This window comes from Antrostomus carolinensis, unplaced genomic scaffold, assembly GCF_000700745.2.
Source record: "Antrostomus carolinensis isolate BGI_N321 unplaced genomic scaffold, ASM70074v2 scaffold4304, whole genome shotgun sequence".
Taxonomy (NCBI): Eukaryota; Metazoa; Chordata; class Aves; order Caprimulgiformes; family Caprimulgidae; genus Antrostomus; species Antrostomus carolinensis.
In genome coordinates this window covers 108,855-125,405 of record NW_010308659.1, presented here as the reverse complement: position 1 = coordinate 125,405, position 16,551 = coordinate 108,855, and the positions used below count along the sequence as shown (strand labels likewise).

The 16,551-nt window shown below is 35.8% G+C and overlaps 1 protein-coding gene across 1 annotated transcript in view; it reads left to right on the top strand.

The window, feature by feature from the left end:
• The window catches only part of LOC104523310 (SH3 and multiple ankyrin repeat domains protein 3), a gene marked incomplete at its 3' end in the record, with an annotated part of 155,489 nt that overhangs the window by 92,211 nt on the left and 46,727 nt on the right, over positions 1 to 16,551 (top strand). Inside the window, exon 13 of the mRNA XM_029084464.1 lies at positions 2,666 to 2,779. Coding sequence (XP_028940297.1) covers positions 2,666 to 2,779 — 114 coding nt within the window. The remainder of the gene's footprint in view (positions 1 to 2,665; positions 2,780 to 16,551) is intronic.

Here is a 16,551-nt window from a genome sequence, read left to right as displayed (position 1 = left end):
TTTCTCACAGTGCAAATGCTTTTTGGAGATGGAAATATCCATGCAATTTGAAGCATCAAAATAGCAGCTTTGACAGATTAATAAAATACTGAATTAGGGAAGTCTTCCCAATCTCTAAGTAGTTTTTGTTCTCCCTCACTTACAAGTTTGTGGAGTGAAATCAGGACTGAGACACAGTGCTGAAAACTCTCCTGAAAAAAACCTAATTCCTTGCAGTAGGAATCTTTCAGTGTCTCACATTTTGAAATTTCTTTAGGCTGGAGTCCTACACTCACTTATGATTTGAAGTTAAATCAATGGACAGTAGGATCCTACAATAATTATAATATCTGTATATGTTATTAATGAAGTTTCCTACTTCCTTATCTCATATTTAAGAGATGTACTCTATTCTTATGTGAATAGAGGTTACATTGCTAAAAATATATTGGAAGCTGATGAATACCCAATATATATTGCATGAATGAATGGGCTGCTATTTTACGTAACATTGAATTAACACTTAGTCTGTTAACATGCACGGGCTTTAAACATTTGCAAGAACAACTGTGATTTGCCAACATATTTTTAATTGATTATGCCCCAAAATTATATTTATTAATATTTGGATTTATGTATTATTTATTAATACAATTAAAACTCAGATTTGATTTCTTAATTTTTGCTTGCATTTAAATCTAGAGATATTTTCTGCTTATGTTAACAATATCAATAGGTGTTAGGTAACTAAAAGAAAAGGCATGCTAAACATTTTTTTATTAAGTTTAAGTGTCACTGTAGAGTTGTTGGTGTCTTTCAAGGTCAGTGCTCTCCCCCATTATCCCATAACTACCTAGGTAGGTATCAGTTTCCTCATATATGTCAGAAAGATGCTTGATAATCTGTGCATTTGGGGGACATCCAGGTGTAGGAATTTGCCTTCACAGATCTATTTCCTGAGGTTTAATATGTACTTCTTATTGGCAGTGAGCTGTAAATATGCAGTTCATGGAATCTGTGTCTCTAAATTTACTACATTAAAGGACTTAAAATTGACAAATTTAAAAGCATTTTCTGTCAAATATCTATGTTAATAGATATCCATGCTCCAAAAGTAATACCACAAATAGTTTAGGATTGCATTAATGAGAAACCAGGTAGACATTTAATTTCAAATGCAGTTTTAGAGATCCTGGTGTGTCAAACCAAACTTCTTACTACTCTTGAGTATTTCTAAGAATTTTTTAATTGCTTTTTTGACCCATTATTGATTTGATTTTCATCTTACTCTATAGTAGCACAAATCAAGTTCAAATTCAATGACATTGAGTTATAGCAGTTCCACTGATCCAGAATTCATTTGCAGTCTGGCACGGGGACTATGATTTTAAAGCCCAATAAAGTAAGTTTTAACAGCGCAAAGAGTGCTTGTGTTGGAGATCATCACAGTAGCTCCGAGCAAGGTAATATCCCCACTATACTGAAACACCTTGTGGAGATATTATTCCAGGTCTCAAAAACCATATTCATATGTTAGCAGAGATGTGCTTGGGCTAATTAGCCTTGATTTTCAGCAGGGCGGGTTAGCTTGCCTGGCTTAGCTAGCACACAGCTAATGGAGCTGTGCTGCTCCGACTTCCACGGGCTTATTTTTGGTACCTCTGGGACCTCTTCAGTGAACATTGCGTTTTGTACAGCTGTACTCTGAGGACTTGTATGACTGAGCTACATTCCCAGTCAACCTATTTAGAAGAGCTAATGGTGTTTTTTGTTAATCTATATCACCTTTGTTCTAATATTAATGTATAGTATGTTTTTAATAGTACATTTATGTTCTTTTAATACATATTAAACGTACAGTGATTTGTAGGAACTTCTATAAAATTAATTTAAACACAATACTTAGCAAGTATTTAGGATCCTTTTGTCATTGTAATTCGTCTCCAGTTGGTTACTAGTAAAAACGTACATTGTTGTTCCACAGTCTTTTGTCACAGTCCTTGATAAATTAATATCAAGCTAATTAAAACTACAGATCAAAGCTTGTTCTCCTATTGGTAAATCGTTCTCTTCCCATTGTCGGTGTCTTCTACTGAGAAAAATCATTGAAGTGTTTCAAAAAGCATCTACATTGTGTATCACACCAATGGGATATTCAAGCGTTTGCTGGGTACTCAAACTGTTAAATCATATTACTCGACCTACATTACAAATCTCTGGAGCTAGCCACTAAATAAAATAGCATGTTTCCTTAGGAAGTAGAAAACATAGGAGATAACAAAATATGTATTATTAAAATGCAGTTTCAGTGTGGGTTCAGTTTTACAATGGGTTCAGCACTTGATTTGAACAGGCAAGACAAATTTATTTGGTCTTAGTATGACCATGCATTTATGCTTGGTAAAAGCAACAATGAGAAAACTGAAAATGGAAAGAATTATGTGAGGGCTAAGGAAACTTGCGACAAAAATAAATCTTGGAAGAGGTTGCAAAGACTGATCAGGGAGAGTTGCATTTAAAGGTTACTCTGTGCCCTGTTTTGGGGTACCAGCATTTGAGTTACTGTACAACGCTTGCTTTTACCAACATGATATTCAATTATTACTGAGCACGTTACATAACTAATCTTGGTATTTAGATGAGATGAGAACAAAGTCTAATGCTTCCTATGTCTCTCTCTATTTAGTTTTAAGCATTGGTGAAGGTGGATTCTGGGAAGGCAGCACCCGGGGACATATTGGATGGTTTCCTGCAGAATGCGTTGAAGAAGTTCAGTGTAAACCAAATGAAAGCAAACCAGGTAATCAGATCAAGTTGCTGTTGATTCCTAATAAAGACAAATGTGATGTGTCTGTCCAAGCAGAGAGGCAGCCTAGACAGTAATGTGTTATACAGCAGCGTGTTTTTGCAATACTAGAAACTGGAGAATTAAATAAAGCTGAGCTGCTGAATTAAAAAACAAAGATGGGTTTATTGATCATGTACTGGATGCTGTCCAAGCAAACAGTCTTTCTCATGAGGGACTGTGCTGTGAGTTACCGTGAAACGGTTTACACAGAACTGTGTATAGACATTTTGTAAAGCATTATGGTGCATTTTATTTTCTTACAGTATGGGAGAATGGCTAATTAGATATTTGAATAATGGAAGAAATACTGGTCAATCATCTCCCAATCTGAGGTAGTCAAACAATGTATTTAGCTCTTGTTCATAGCAATAAAATTCCCTCTGTTGACCTTTTACTAAGTTTTAGAGGAGACATCTGTTAGTGGGATGTCTCATATACGTCCTTACTGATGACAAGGGAAATAGATTCCTCCTCTGTCACACACTTGTGCTGCCATAAGTAAGTAAAACACAAGTGACTTTAAGCAAGGAGTCTTTACAGTTCTGGTATAATAAAAGAAAAAGAAATGTATGTTGAAGCATGTTATTTTAAGAATAACCTACCATCTCATGATTTCTCTGCTTTTCAGAATTATGATATGAGGACATCCTCTCTAATTAAAAGCTCATTATAAATGAGCTCTGAGAATATAATTAATGTTCTCCAAGACTGTATGCAGTTTTAAATTAACTATTGAAATGTTTTGGATTTCTGATGTATTGATTAAGAAATTTTGACATTGCACAGAAAATACACTAAGATTTCTGCATTGTATCATTCATTCACAAACATTATTCTTTTATATATGTCATTATAAACTGCATGGGAATACTTTTCTTTTTATATATATATATATATATATCCACTGTACAGACATGATAGAATGGAATAGAATGCACTGGACAAGATAATAGTTCCAGAGTAGTAAGGATTTGGAAATATTTATAAGATTTGATAATTATATTAATTTCATCAGTTATAATGGAAGCTGTGGTAAGATGAAATAGAGTTTAAGGGATGAGCAGGAAAGGAGACAAAAAGTTAGTTTTAGTAATATGAAAACTTTAAAAGAATGAGGGAACGAGGCATCAGGGACACTGCTCCAGATAACTAAACACTGTGTGAAAAGGTTAGACTTCCTTTTCTGTTTCCCTTTTGACAGAGAAAAAGAGAAGACAAAACCAGGTCTAATATTTGGAGAGAATGGATTTAGGCTCTGAGAACAGAGAGAGAATAGTTGTGTAGCTCTTCAAAGGGCTTAAGAACAAATCAGAATTTGAAGATGGAGGAATATTAAACAAGAGGAAAATTGAGGTTGGAATTGGCAAATCTACGAGCAGTGTAGTTCTCAAATACTAGATGTGGAAAGATAATAACAAGTTGCAATTCTAGTGTCACTTCATTTGTTGGAAACATTATGGAAGAGGAATAAATTCAGTCAGCGTGGAACATGAGCTGGTGAAAAGCCATGTGTGAACTGTTCTGAAGATCCTTCAGTAAAACCTTGTGGTCACTTCACTGAAAGACTTCAGAAAGATTTAGTCTATATAAGTCATCACTGACACCTTTCTTGAGTCTATCATGGCAGCTCTGCGTTAAAGTTGAGCTGTGCATTTGTCTCCAAATCTGATGAAAATTCTGGGGGCATTAAGTGAATTCTAAAATATGAAAGAAGTTTTGCACCTTCTTTAGATACATACAGCGGTTTTGGAGAGAGGGTAACTAAACCTCTTTGGCACAAATCCTTAAAGATATTTTCAGAAAATACTGTAGGAAGTAAATTCAATATATGACATGATTGTTTTAATAAATGACAAGATTGTTTTTGAGCAAAAATTTCTTTGATGATTCAAAGGAAAATTAAAATGAAGAAAAAAATTGTCACAAGAACAGCAAAAGGGATACCAAAGCTGGAAGTGTTAAAAGAATATTGATAGAAACATCTTACAAATTTTCTGATGTGAAATTATGAAAACTTGTGTCTGCCAAAACACCGGAGCATTTACGCTAATTTATACCTGTTGCATACTACTGTCTTTCTGATTGTTTTCCTGTTTGCTTATAGTGGAGTGTGAATAATAATGCCAACAGAGCTAGGGACTTTAAATATGCTATTCTTCTACTCCAAAAAAGATGAAAATGTAATTTAAATAAGCAGAAAATGGGCCTGTTTTCTATACCTTTGAACTTATGCACTCACATATTTTGCTGGACTGTCTTGAACCCTTGAACCCTTCTGCACCTAGAAGGCACAAATGAGGTACAGTACTTCTCTGTGTAATGTGATAGAGATTGGAACTCTGAGTCTGGAATATATGAAATCCACAGTATGTGCCATATTATTATTGAAATATGGTGTGGACTGAAAGCAGCTGATCACTGAATTGCTCGATGCAGTTTAGCTTCATTCCCTTTGCATAGGAAACAATGGAAATGAAAGAGGAGAGCTTTATAAGCAAAAATCAGCCAGTACTCGCTCTGAATACAAATGCAAAAGTAATTGAGAGAAATACGTTAAGAATAGTGAAATGATTAGAAATTAAATTAGGTCTGCTGGGATTGCTGAAGGAACATCAGCTGAGAAACATCACAAACTTGTGTGAGTTTGCAAGACTTTGCAAAGCAGCAGAACTTCTTATGATAATGATTTAGAAAGTAGATCATAATGTGTAAGATATGAATCGCAAACGAAGCCTTTTTCAGACCAGCACCACAGTAACAATTCTTTCCTATAAATGAGATTTAGGAACATTTCTTCAAACAGCTTCCCTTTGCTTTTAAGTTTGAATAATTGTGTTTAATAGTAGCTTGTCATTTGCACACCATGAAGGAAAGAAAGAGAAATAGTTCTTGGAAAAAACAAACCACAATTAAACACTACATGCCCAGTAAAACTGGTGGGCAGGTGTTTCATGTCATGCTGATGTATAATCTCACTTCTAAGACGAGTTCAATTTTCAACTTCGTTGCCATCCAGACCGTTCAGTGGAAGCAGGTAGTACAGAACAGCACCTGGTTCCTGTGATCTCTTCAAAGATACCATGCTAGCTTGGCAAGTTCTGTTTTCCAAAAAAAAATCATGTTGACTGGCATTAATTCTATATCACTTCTTTAATCCTTCATTAATTGAGACTTGTAGGAATTATTCCATTATTTTACTAGGATTGATGCCAGGCTTCTAGGCTGTTAATTATCCAGGTTGTCTCATTTGCCCTTTAGTAGCACTGGCACAGGACCTGCTGCCTTTCAGTCTTAAGAAGTTTCCTTGACATTTTGAGATCTAATGAAAAAAGAATAATGACAAAGAAAATCGTTATCAGTGGTCTGCTAAGTTCTTTTGCCTGCTTGGTCCTTTGTACCATCTAATTTTTAAAAATGTCACCTTAGTAGTCAGTTTTTAACATTCTCCAGAATCATTCTTAGAGTGAGAGTATTCCTTCAGATGAAACTGATGCAACATCTTGCTTTTTCCCTGTACAAACACAGAATACAAATGTTACGTATTTCCTCTTTCTCCATTTCAGTAATGAACCAATTCCATTCCTAAATTTCTTTGTATTCTTAAATATTTGAAAATATACTGTGTTTTTTTGCTGAAATATTCTGTGTAGATTGAAGAGTGTTCTGTGCAGGAGAGGCTTGATTCCTCTGAAATGCAAGTTAACTGAAATCTGTGCAAATGTGAGGCACTGCCTTGGGTTAATAGACGTCTTAACAGGATTTGTTAGCTAAGTGCTGTTGGTTCTGCAGAGAATCACAGGTCAGCTTGGATCTGTGGCAGCAGTAGTTTGCATCCACTGAGAATACACTGTGTGACAGCTTTGTTTAATTTTTCTGCCTATAAAAAAAGCAAGGCTTTTCATTTTACCAGTTTATCCACCCCTTAAAAATTCATTACCCTTCTTAAAATAGTAAGAATTCCTACCTAATACCTTCCAATAGGAAATTAAGTACAGAAGAATCTGTTGTCCATAAAATCAGCTGCCCCACCAATGGAGGATACAGTTTTCTTCTTCCTACTTAAGTTTAGATTTTTCAATTTGCTTTTCTTCCATCATATTACTCCGATTTGAGAGATTTACTACAAAAATGCTTTTTATTAGACTTGTGATTTTATACTCTATGTCCTTCAGGATTCAGAAATATAGATTATCTGATTGCTCATGACTGACGTGAAGTATTCATTTTGTTTTCAAGCTAGCAGTTATCTTTAATTACATTTTCTCTTTTCCATTCGTTATTCCTTCCTCCCTACTGATGTGCCTGAAGAACTCTTAGATTTTACAAGTGATACTGAGATGATGGCAGATTCAGCATGTCTTAATAATTCTTGCTGTCTTTCAACTCTTGGCCTCCTCAGTGTCCCTTCCTTGAGTTCCATGCTCATCTTCAATATCCTCTTGGGGTGATTTTTCATTCAGTAGCATCCTCCATGCATTTTTCCATCCTGTAGCCTTGGGATACACCTTAGTAGTAGTCACAGTTGCTATATGAGCACTGGGAGTTTGTTTCAGACTAGATCTAATCAGGGCACGTGGATTGAACCACTATTAGCAGTTGTTCAAGCACTCAATTTTCCATGAAAGAATCCAGTTTCTGAACTCAGTCTGCTCAGTCCTGTGGGCTGCAGCAGAGTAGGCAGCACTTAAAGCACATTCCTGGCCCAGACTAAAATGCTAATGTCGATGCGCCCATGCTGACCTCTAGTGTCACTGGTGCTCTGAGCAGCCACTACCCAGCATCTAAGCTGGGATTTCTCTCCCAAAATATCTGTACTTAAACATTCAGGATAGCTTACTCATGAATTTCCAGCAACTTGAAAATATAATAACAGATTATCCAATATAGTATACTTCCCTTGCCCGTTTCTTTTTACCTACATAATCATACACAGATGTTATAAGCAGAAATTGCAGCATTCTTTATCTAACATTCCCTCAAGATTTCAAAAGTTACTAAACAAGTCAAAATTGAGTTAATGAAATGAATCCTTTACTACACACATTTCCATTTCTGAAGTATAGAATTTTCTTTATTTTGCTTTCTTAGTTTTTAACACCTCGTGCACTCAATAAAAACAGGCTTGTTCCTCATTTCCACCATCTCTTTTTATGATCAGCACAACAGCTTCCCAGACAATCGAGTCAGCCAGGCTGCTAGAAAATCAATTTGTCTTCTTGCGATAGAAGAAGTTGCCTTGATGTGACTGAGGAGCTACATCTGTACTAGTAGCTGTTCTGTCCTCTGTGGCCAAGTGGCTTGGCAGATATTGTACCTGAAAGTTTTCTTTCCCTTGCCTGCCACATCAAGGTTGCTTTCTCCATTCTGCCTTTCTTCCCTGAATAGAAAAGGAAAAAATGTGCACCCATCTCAACCTGACATCCAGGCAGAGCACAGCTTGCGTGTGCATCCAAGGTCTCCGATGGTGGACCTGCTGTGGAATAGACATGTCCCTCAGCTAGTTACACTGGGCTTGGAGCACATGGATAAAGCCATCACACTTCTCCTTCCTGTAAGCTATGGGTCACATGATTTTGGCAGCCAGGGGCTACATTTACAGATGGACAGTTTAAGATGCTTTTTAAGTCTCTAATGAGGCTTTGCTCAGTTTGCATCCAGATATTAGTTCTTGAGCTCATATAAAACTGGAATTTGGGAGCTGTAGCTCTGGTTTTTCTAGAAGAAGGACAGGAGTCTTGGTTTACCAAATTTGCTGTTTGGACATAATAGATAGCCAGAACATAATCAGCTGTAAAAGCAGTCCCTAATTACCTATAATTATGCACGTAAAGGTCAGCACTGGAAGAAAGAAACAGAAAGCAAAAAATCTTTTCATCCAGCCTCTTTCCTTAATTACCCACCTTTTATAAATGATCCAAATTAACACAATCTTTTTTAAAACAACTTCTTCCTGTTTTGTTAGGATAAGTTATTTAACTAGAAAGGAAACTGTAAGAATAGATGGAAACATTTTAGAGATAATTAGAACTTTGGAAAATTCTATAAACTAGATAACTTTGAAAACCACTGGAAGGAAGAGGGTTTCAACAAGACAGAAGGGCCTGCAAATAAGAGATGGTATCTGACCAGATGAGCACCATGAGGTTTTTGATAATAAGTTTTGGTAAATGCTCCTTCCACATGATTTCACCTTGAATAGAAAGTGCCTGTGTATCTGCAACAAAATTACCATGCAACTTAAAACTGTTTGGCATGAACGGCAGCAGTTATGGACAAAACATTACTGAAGCTGGAAGGACTAAATGGAGGCAGTGTAAGAATCATTTCTATATGTAAGAAGGGAAAGACACATTTTTGTCAGGAAAGAATCACAAACATTCTCATGAGAGTTGGATAGAGAATTTAAACCAAATAAAAAAAAAAAAAAGAAAAAAAGAAAGTACAAGATTGCCTCACATGTAAGTGGATTTATCATTGTAAAAAACCTCAGGAGATTAGTGTTGTATCTTGTAATCCCAGACAGGGTCCTAAATGTGAGACATGCAGACAAACAGATGTGTTTATTGAAGTTTATCCATGTCTGTTGAGGAACATTGTCCAGCTATCAAACCCTGGCACCCAGACCTCAAACTGACAGGTCAAAGGCTATTCTATCCCCTGCCTTGAAGGATACTGTCCGAAGCTCTGACCTCTGAAATACTCTTTTCTACCTTGCTTCTGTATTTTGCACGACAAACCACATGGCTCCCATGATTTTGAGAAGTCTTATCTTTTGATAAGTGATTTTCTGCCACAAAATATTTTTTCCCATGTACAAATTTGTAATTAAAAAAAAAAAAAGTGAATAGATGACAAAACTCAGCTCAGTGATCATCCCCAAAGATACTGTATTCCATTTTATGGCTTAGAAAGATCAGGAATATGCTACATAGCATATTTTTGCATAAATTGCATTCCCTTCCATCAAACAGTGGGGAAAATACTGTATAATGGAACAAAAAAGTCAACGCAAAGAACTAAATCTGAGGTGCTGGCAAGCCAGTCCACAAAACCCAGCTGACATAGGAGCTCGGTGCAGCAATATTCAACTAATTCTGACAACTCTCTGTGGCTGAGGATGGAAATCAACTCCACTTTTTGTCTCAAGTAATGGAAATGTAAAGAATGAACCTCAGGAAGTTTCTGCACTTTAGCTTTGCTGAGCAAAGTGTTTCTGTTCTCAGTAATGATAAACAGCACTTTGGGAAAAGACTTCTAAATGAATCATCACTCAATAATAATGCTAATTTGGAAGCAGAGGTAACTTGAGAGCTGATTTTTTCTGCAATCAGGCTGTAGGGTGGTCATATGCTTCCCACACAACCTGGTAGTGTGTGTTCCCTCTGACCAAGGGTGTCTTGAAAGATCTTGCCTTCTTTCAGTCTTGATCTTCTGACCAAGGTGCAATATATAATATATATAATATTATTATATAATAATATTCTTACTATAATAGTAGTATTTGTAAGAAATGCTTTGGAAGACTGAATCTACCAACTCATTTAAATGGTCAGATTCTCTCTCAAATTGCACTGGTTTTCCTTTGCTAATGATAGGAGTTTGGTTGCAAGAAAGAGTAAAATAAAATATTCCATGATCATAATTTCATAATTTATCCAGTTTTGGAGAGCAGCATAAAGCAAAAAATATTTTAAAATTATTCAAAAGAAAGAAATTACAAGCCTAGGTCTAGAGCTTGTAAAGAATGTAAGCCTGTCTGCATCTTTATCTCTGAATAAGTAATTTTTAATTCATAATATTTTACTGTCTTGGCTCCTCAGCTGACATGCACTTCATCCCTTTCACTCTGATTTTCATGCTTGCTAAGAGCCACTTAGGAATAACTCCAATCAGTTGAAAAGGAGCAACACAATTCTCTAAAGCATCGAAATAGGCTAAAAATAAATTGCACAGCAGTATAAAATTAAACTTACATGTTAGGAAACTCAACATTTCAAATGGCTCTGGGATTGCTGGTGTGTGAAAATGGACATGCAAGTGTCAATTTTTAATTTTTCTGATTCTTTCTGCATTTTTCCCTGAAAAAAAAAAGTCTTATCAAACCATGAAGGATAAAAAAGTGCAAACTTTGAAGAGTGTCTCAAAAAGAATAGAGTTACCATTAGAGCATCTTGCCTTTACTTGCAGTGATGCGCTCACATTTTCTGTTCAGAATCACAGACTATCTAACATTAAGGAACAACCTTTAAATCATGAGAGCATATATAGATAGCAAAAATATCTAATGTCACAAATTACTTTAGAAGTATAAAAAAGATAAAAGTATAAAGTGAGTGATTTATAAACTCATCCAGCCTCCTGAGGAGTTTAAGCCTAATTATTGGTTTAAGACAGACTACTTCAGTCTGTGGCAGAATTTGAGCAGTCCTATTATGTGTTGTGCTAACAATCTAGAAATAAAATTTAATTTTTTGATTCCTTATTGTTCTTGTGGAAAATACACATATAACATGGTTTTTTCAAGCCATCGAAGTCTGAGGTCAAGTTATTTGGGTTTTAACCAATTTGGTGTATCTCAATCATTGCTAGTAGGCAAAAATCCTTTGCTTTCACCTTCTGGAATTTTGGAACATTTCAAATTTCATGAAGAATATGTATTTTAATAGTAACATTTCTTCCCTGTAATAATAGTTGTTTTTTTTTTCTTGATTAGAGGTACTTCTTAATATCTTATGATCCTATGATCAAATATACTTGATGTTTGCTCTTTCTAGAAATATCTTCTCTTAGACTAGCAATAGGTTTTAGTTTTAATTTTTATTTTACATCAGTTTTCTTCTGAAATTGTTTAATCAGGATTCTCTGATGCATCTGGGCAAGTGTTATTTATATCAAAATACAACTTCTGTGCAAATCATTCTGGGTATCTATCAGGATTAAATAAAGTGCCATATTTCATTTAACTCGTTTCATTTAGCTTAACCTAACACTTTTTAAAACCATTACCTTAAAATGGCTGACATAGCAAGGCGAGTTTTAGATCTCTGCATATTCTGACAGTGTTGGTAAGTCATCTTTTTCTTCTGTATTCTCCTGTACTAAATGACACCTCTGTGTTTTTTCCTCTCCTCTTTTTAATGGTTCACATAAAAGGCTTGACAACAGAGGCTGAAAACTCTTTGAAACTCTCCCCAGTTATTTGAGATCAAATTCATATTAATTTAAGGAAGATGATAGAGCTTCTACTTACAGTAATGGCAATGCTGGAGGTGATCAGGAAAATGATAGCTAAATAGCAGCAGCTGTTAGATAGTCCATACCCTGATCTTAAATTATGGCACTGCTTTTTGCTTCCATATCCTGCTCTTGAATTGTGTCACTGCTTTTTGTTTCCATACCTGCCTGCAGCCAAAGAAAGTAGAAAGGGGCTTTTTCCAGCTTTGTAAAAGTTCCACCAGAGCCTGATGGTGAGAAAATGACTTGATAATATGCTACTTGCAGACTGCAACTGATCATAGTAGAAGTGGCATGAAAACAAGCATCTTATTTTGATTCATTTAAAAAGCCAATAAGTTATTACATTACATACCACTTGCTGATTTTATTCTGTAGTGCAAACCATGTAAGTGGGATACATCCATTGCTAGAAAGCTCTGCTGTTTGTTATCAGATTGGTATCGAAGGGAAACTCTAGGGTCTCGCCTTGCCTTGTGAGCTGTTAACACAGACTAGTGAGGTAAGGGTTTTAAAGTGTAATTTCTTGAAATCAAGATCAATTTCTCTCCAACATTTTATCTTGGGCTCAATTAGCTCTAGGTAGGAAGCCCTAAACCTGGCTACTTTGGCCTTCAATATTGTCACAGAGCTTGTAGAGAGAAGTTTTTCTGTTAGGGGCCTCACATTCTCTCCTTTCCCCTGACTCCTGTTGCTTTCTGTCTCTAGATGTCTTGTTCTTAGATGTCTGTAACTGTCTGGTTTGTATTTGCGGAACAGAGTCAAAAGGGACCAGTCAGCATCCTTGCAACAGATTTTCTGTGGCAGTGGTTTTAAAGGTTATGCCTCCAATGTTGAGCTTTGAAACTCACTGTACTCACTCAGACTATCAATATCCCAGAGTGGGTTTATTTAGCTAAGTGGAAGAACATCAATATTGATAGTCTTATTTTTCAAGCCGGGAATAGGTTATTTGTCTTCAGGTAAAACAGGCAAACATGAGTAAATGTTTCTGAACTCACAAAATTTATTGAATTTTAAATGGTAATGGAGCTTGGCTACATTATTTGTAAAAGCATGTTTGTATTTGGAACCGAGGTTGGAAATTTGGTTCTGCTTTGTGATCTGAAGTGAAAGATGCCCAGTGACTTTCTTAACCCTCAATTCAGGCTACAATTCACTAATATCAAAAATAGCTGCAAAAATCAAGATAATTTTGTAGATGATTTACAAGCAAAAAGGACTTCAATTTTGCGGCTTTTTTTGTAGCCAAAAGTTCAACTATAATTATACAAAAATCCCAGGAGCTGTAGAGCCTTTACTTCAAGCTTATAGATATGTTATACACGTATCAAGCACTTGTTTAATGTTATCCAGAGAGACATTTAAAATTGTTAGGTATTTTGGCTGCTCTCCTGGAAACAATAAAAAGAATTATCTTTAATTTCCCGTACAACATGTTAGTAGTTTAAGGAAATTAAATATAATGTATCCTTGTCTCATTTATCTAAAAAGTCCTTACGTTTAAAAAAATTACAGTTCATGGAGTGAAGATTAACAAGAAACCTCTAGAAGCTATAACATTACCTTTTGGCTGAATAGTTGAAATGTTTGGTTGTATGAGTTAAGAAAAGTATTTCTACTCTGTTGGACATGTTCGTGTGCAATAATACACTGCAGGAGATGGCAAACCAAAGTTAGCTAGTGGGTAGAAGTCTTTGCAACCACATTATAATGAAAGATGGAGAGTATTGGTGTTTCAGTATGAGATGGAAATGTTCATTCGTGCTATGAACGCTATGCATGGTCAAAACAAAAATGGATTGGCAAAAACAATCCAGTCAGCTACTAACAACATTGATAACAAACAGGGCTTGAAATAATCTTGGCAGAGGAAAGGAGGAAGATATGTTGAAAACTGATCCATGCCATGAGTCTGTCATTGCCAAAGTGTATCTGCAGGAGGGAAGGGAAAGGAAAGGGTTTTGTGCTTTTAAGGACATCTGCGCTTTGGAAATTGTCAGCTGGGAAGTACCTAAGCACACAAATAACCCAACATGTCTGTAAAGTTTTAAATTAAGTTAAAATTGGTGCAAACATGCTTATAGATGCTTTTACATGGCTATGTAAAAATCAGACTTATCATGGTTACTAAATGAACTAAAAGTTTCTAGTAACATCTCCATCTTGTACAATGTTGTCTGCATAATCACATCCTTTCTGGGTGCAAATTTTGTGCGACAGTATTTTCTTTGTCAGTTATGATATTTTTCCACCCTCCCTGTTTCTACTCTGCAGTTGTACTGGCACAAAGCTTTGTGTGGCTGCATTTTTAAACAAAAAAAGTAAAAAAAATATTATTTTTTAGTTTTTAAGACTGTCCTGTAAGCAGACTCACTTGGAAAGATGATCAGTGATTAATGGAAAAGACAGGAGTCCCATCAGTTGGTAGATAGAGCTACAGCCTGAGTCAGCTGTCCGATAACACAGCAATTATCGAAGAGCCGGAGCTAGCAGGCACCCTCTACTGTGCAGTAATAAGCTGGTGGTGATTATAAGGAACTTAAAAACAATTAATCCTTTCCATGATGCTTTCATAGCATGAGTGCAGCTTACCTGATTGAACAGAGACAGCAAAGCTGCAGTGGGGAAAGATTCTTATCACCTAAGTATATACATTTCTATGGTATTAACATTTCCACCTCGTCACCTTCAGATACCTTTCTACCTTTTTAGTATGTCTGTGTCTGTGTGCTTCAAAGCCCATAAATTTAGGGATGTAAGGCAATCCTTTGCTATTCACTTTTAACTATTTAAGGAAGCAGCAGGGTGGATGGGAATCTTCATGACATTATTTGCCATCAGAATTAAACTCCATGATAAAAGATTTCTAAAGAAAAAAATAAGAAAAAAACCTTGTTGAATTGCAGCTACTGTTTCCTACAGCTAAGTTTTCTCTCAGATAAGTTAGAAAATGATTTTTTAAATTTTATATTAGCATTTGTTAATCAACACTTTAAAAAGAAAAGAAAGAGTTGTATTCCTGACTGTAAATCCCTATAGATTATATTTTTCTTTTCATTTGCCAGCATAAAATCTATGCTTTGGTTTGACCTCCTATAAGACATTGAAGACTTTGAGTAGGCCCCGTTTGAGAGGAAATATATATATATATTACAGGAATTGTCCAAACCACTTTCACAAAAATCACAAATCTATCTTGCTAAGGTTTTATCATCCAAAGACAGGATACAGTTAACATACAGTGAGCAAAAGGCTACAAGAAAAAACAATGCCAGGTTTTATTTATTTGTAAGAACCACTGGATGTTTCAAATGTAATAGAAAGAACGGTGATTTTTGCTAAGTGCTTGCCCCAGAAAACAGAAGGGCAAGTTGTAGATAAGCGCACTGATTAGTGCTGCAGGAAGAAAAGCTTAGATGAAATCAGAGGAGAGGTACGAGGCAAAATTGGAATAGAAATGTAATCCTTCAAATTCTTCTGTTTACTGGTAAGTACTGTTATGATCCTAGATGGAGGCTGTCAGCTGCTGATAAAATAATGCTCACAGACAGAAGGAAAATCTGGCTAAAAAGTGAAACAGAGTCTTGAGATAAGGAGCTGCTTTGGCTGGAAAAGGGACTGGCAGTGTTGCTGTAGCTCTTTGGTGATAACATCTCAATATCTGGTCTAATTTTAAAAACTTAAAACTCTGTATCTTCAGAAATTTCTCTTCAACAGTAGAGGGCTGTGAAGTAAAGATTTTTTTTTTTTTAAATGATCAAGGCTTCTGTAGCTCTGAGGCAGTTCTGGGCCTTCCTCCCTCTGTTCCTATGATCACCACACAGCTCAGCTTTCTTCAGTTTCTTCTCCTAAACTTTTCTCTTTTCTTGTGAAAACAGCAGAAAAATGAGACCCCTTCTTTGCTCCCATCCTCTTAACTAGCTCACGAGTGGCACTAAACCTCTGATGTGACACACCTTAGCTTTATGATTATTCACTCATTTTTGACTAGTTACCAAACATCCAGACATCATCATTACAGGTAAGAAGACATAAAATCACATGTTATCTCTAGTGGGTTTTTTCTGGTTTTATGTGCTTACTCAAGTAAGAAAATAAGGTGAAAAACCTTCTAGAAATGTAGCAGTACCCAAAGCTAAGTTCCTGGGAGGAGTTTTGACAGGGCAAATACTCCAGATACTACTGGATTCGAAGGGTGCACTGCGAGGCAATTGAAGGAAATTGAAATTCCTAATTGCTAATTAGTTAGGAAAACAGGTACATCAGGTGAACTTCTGTTTGTTCTCTCATTCTTGCTTCCTTTTTAGAAAAGTTTTAAGGGTGTAGTTTGTTTTCCTGTGAATATTTAAAATCTTTATGTTATTCTTACTCATCTAGTTTAGTTCTTTCATCACAAATGAATGCAATTTTCATGGTGTGTGCTGCTGACATGGTGACGTATCACATGGTTTTCTGGGCAGCAGATGGAAAGATGAAAGAGGAAGATT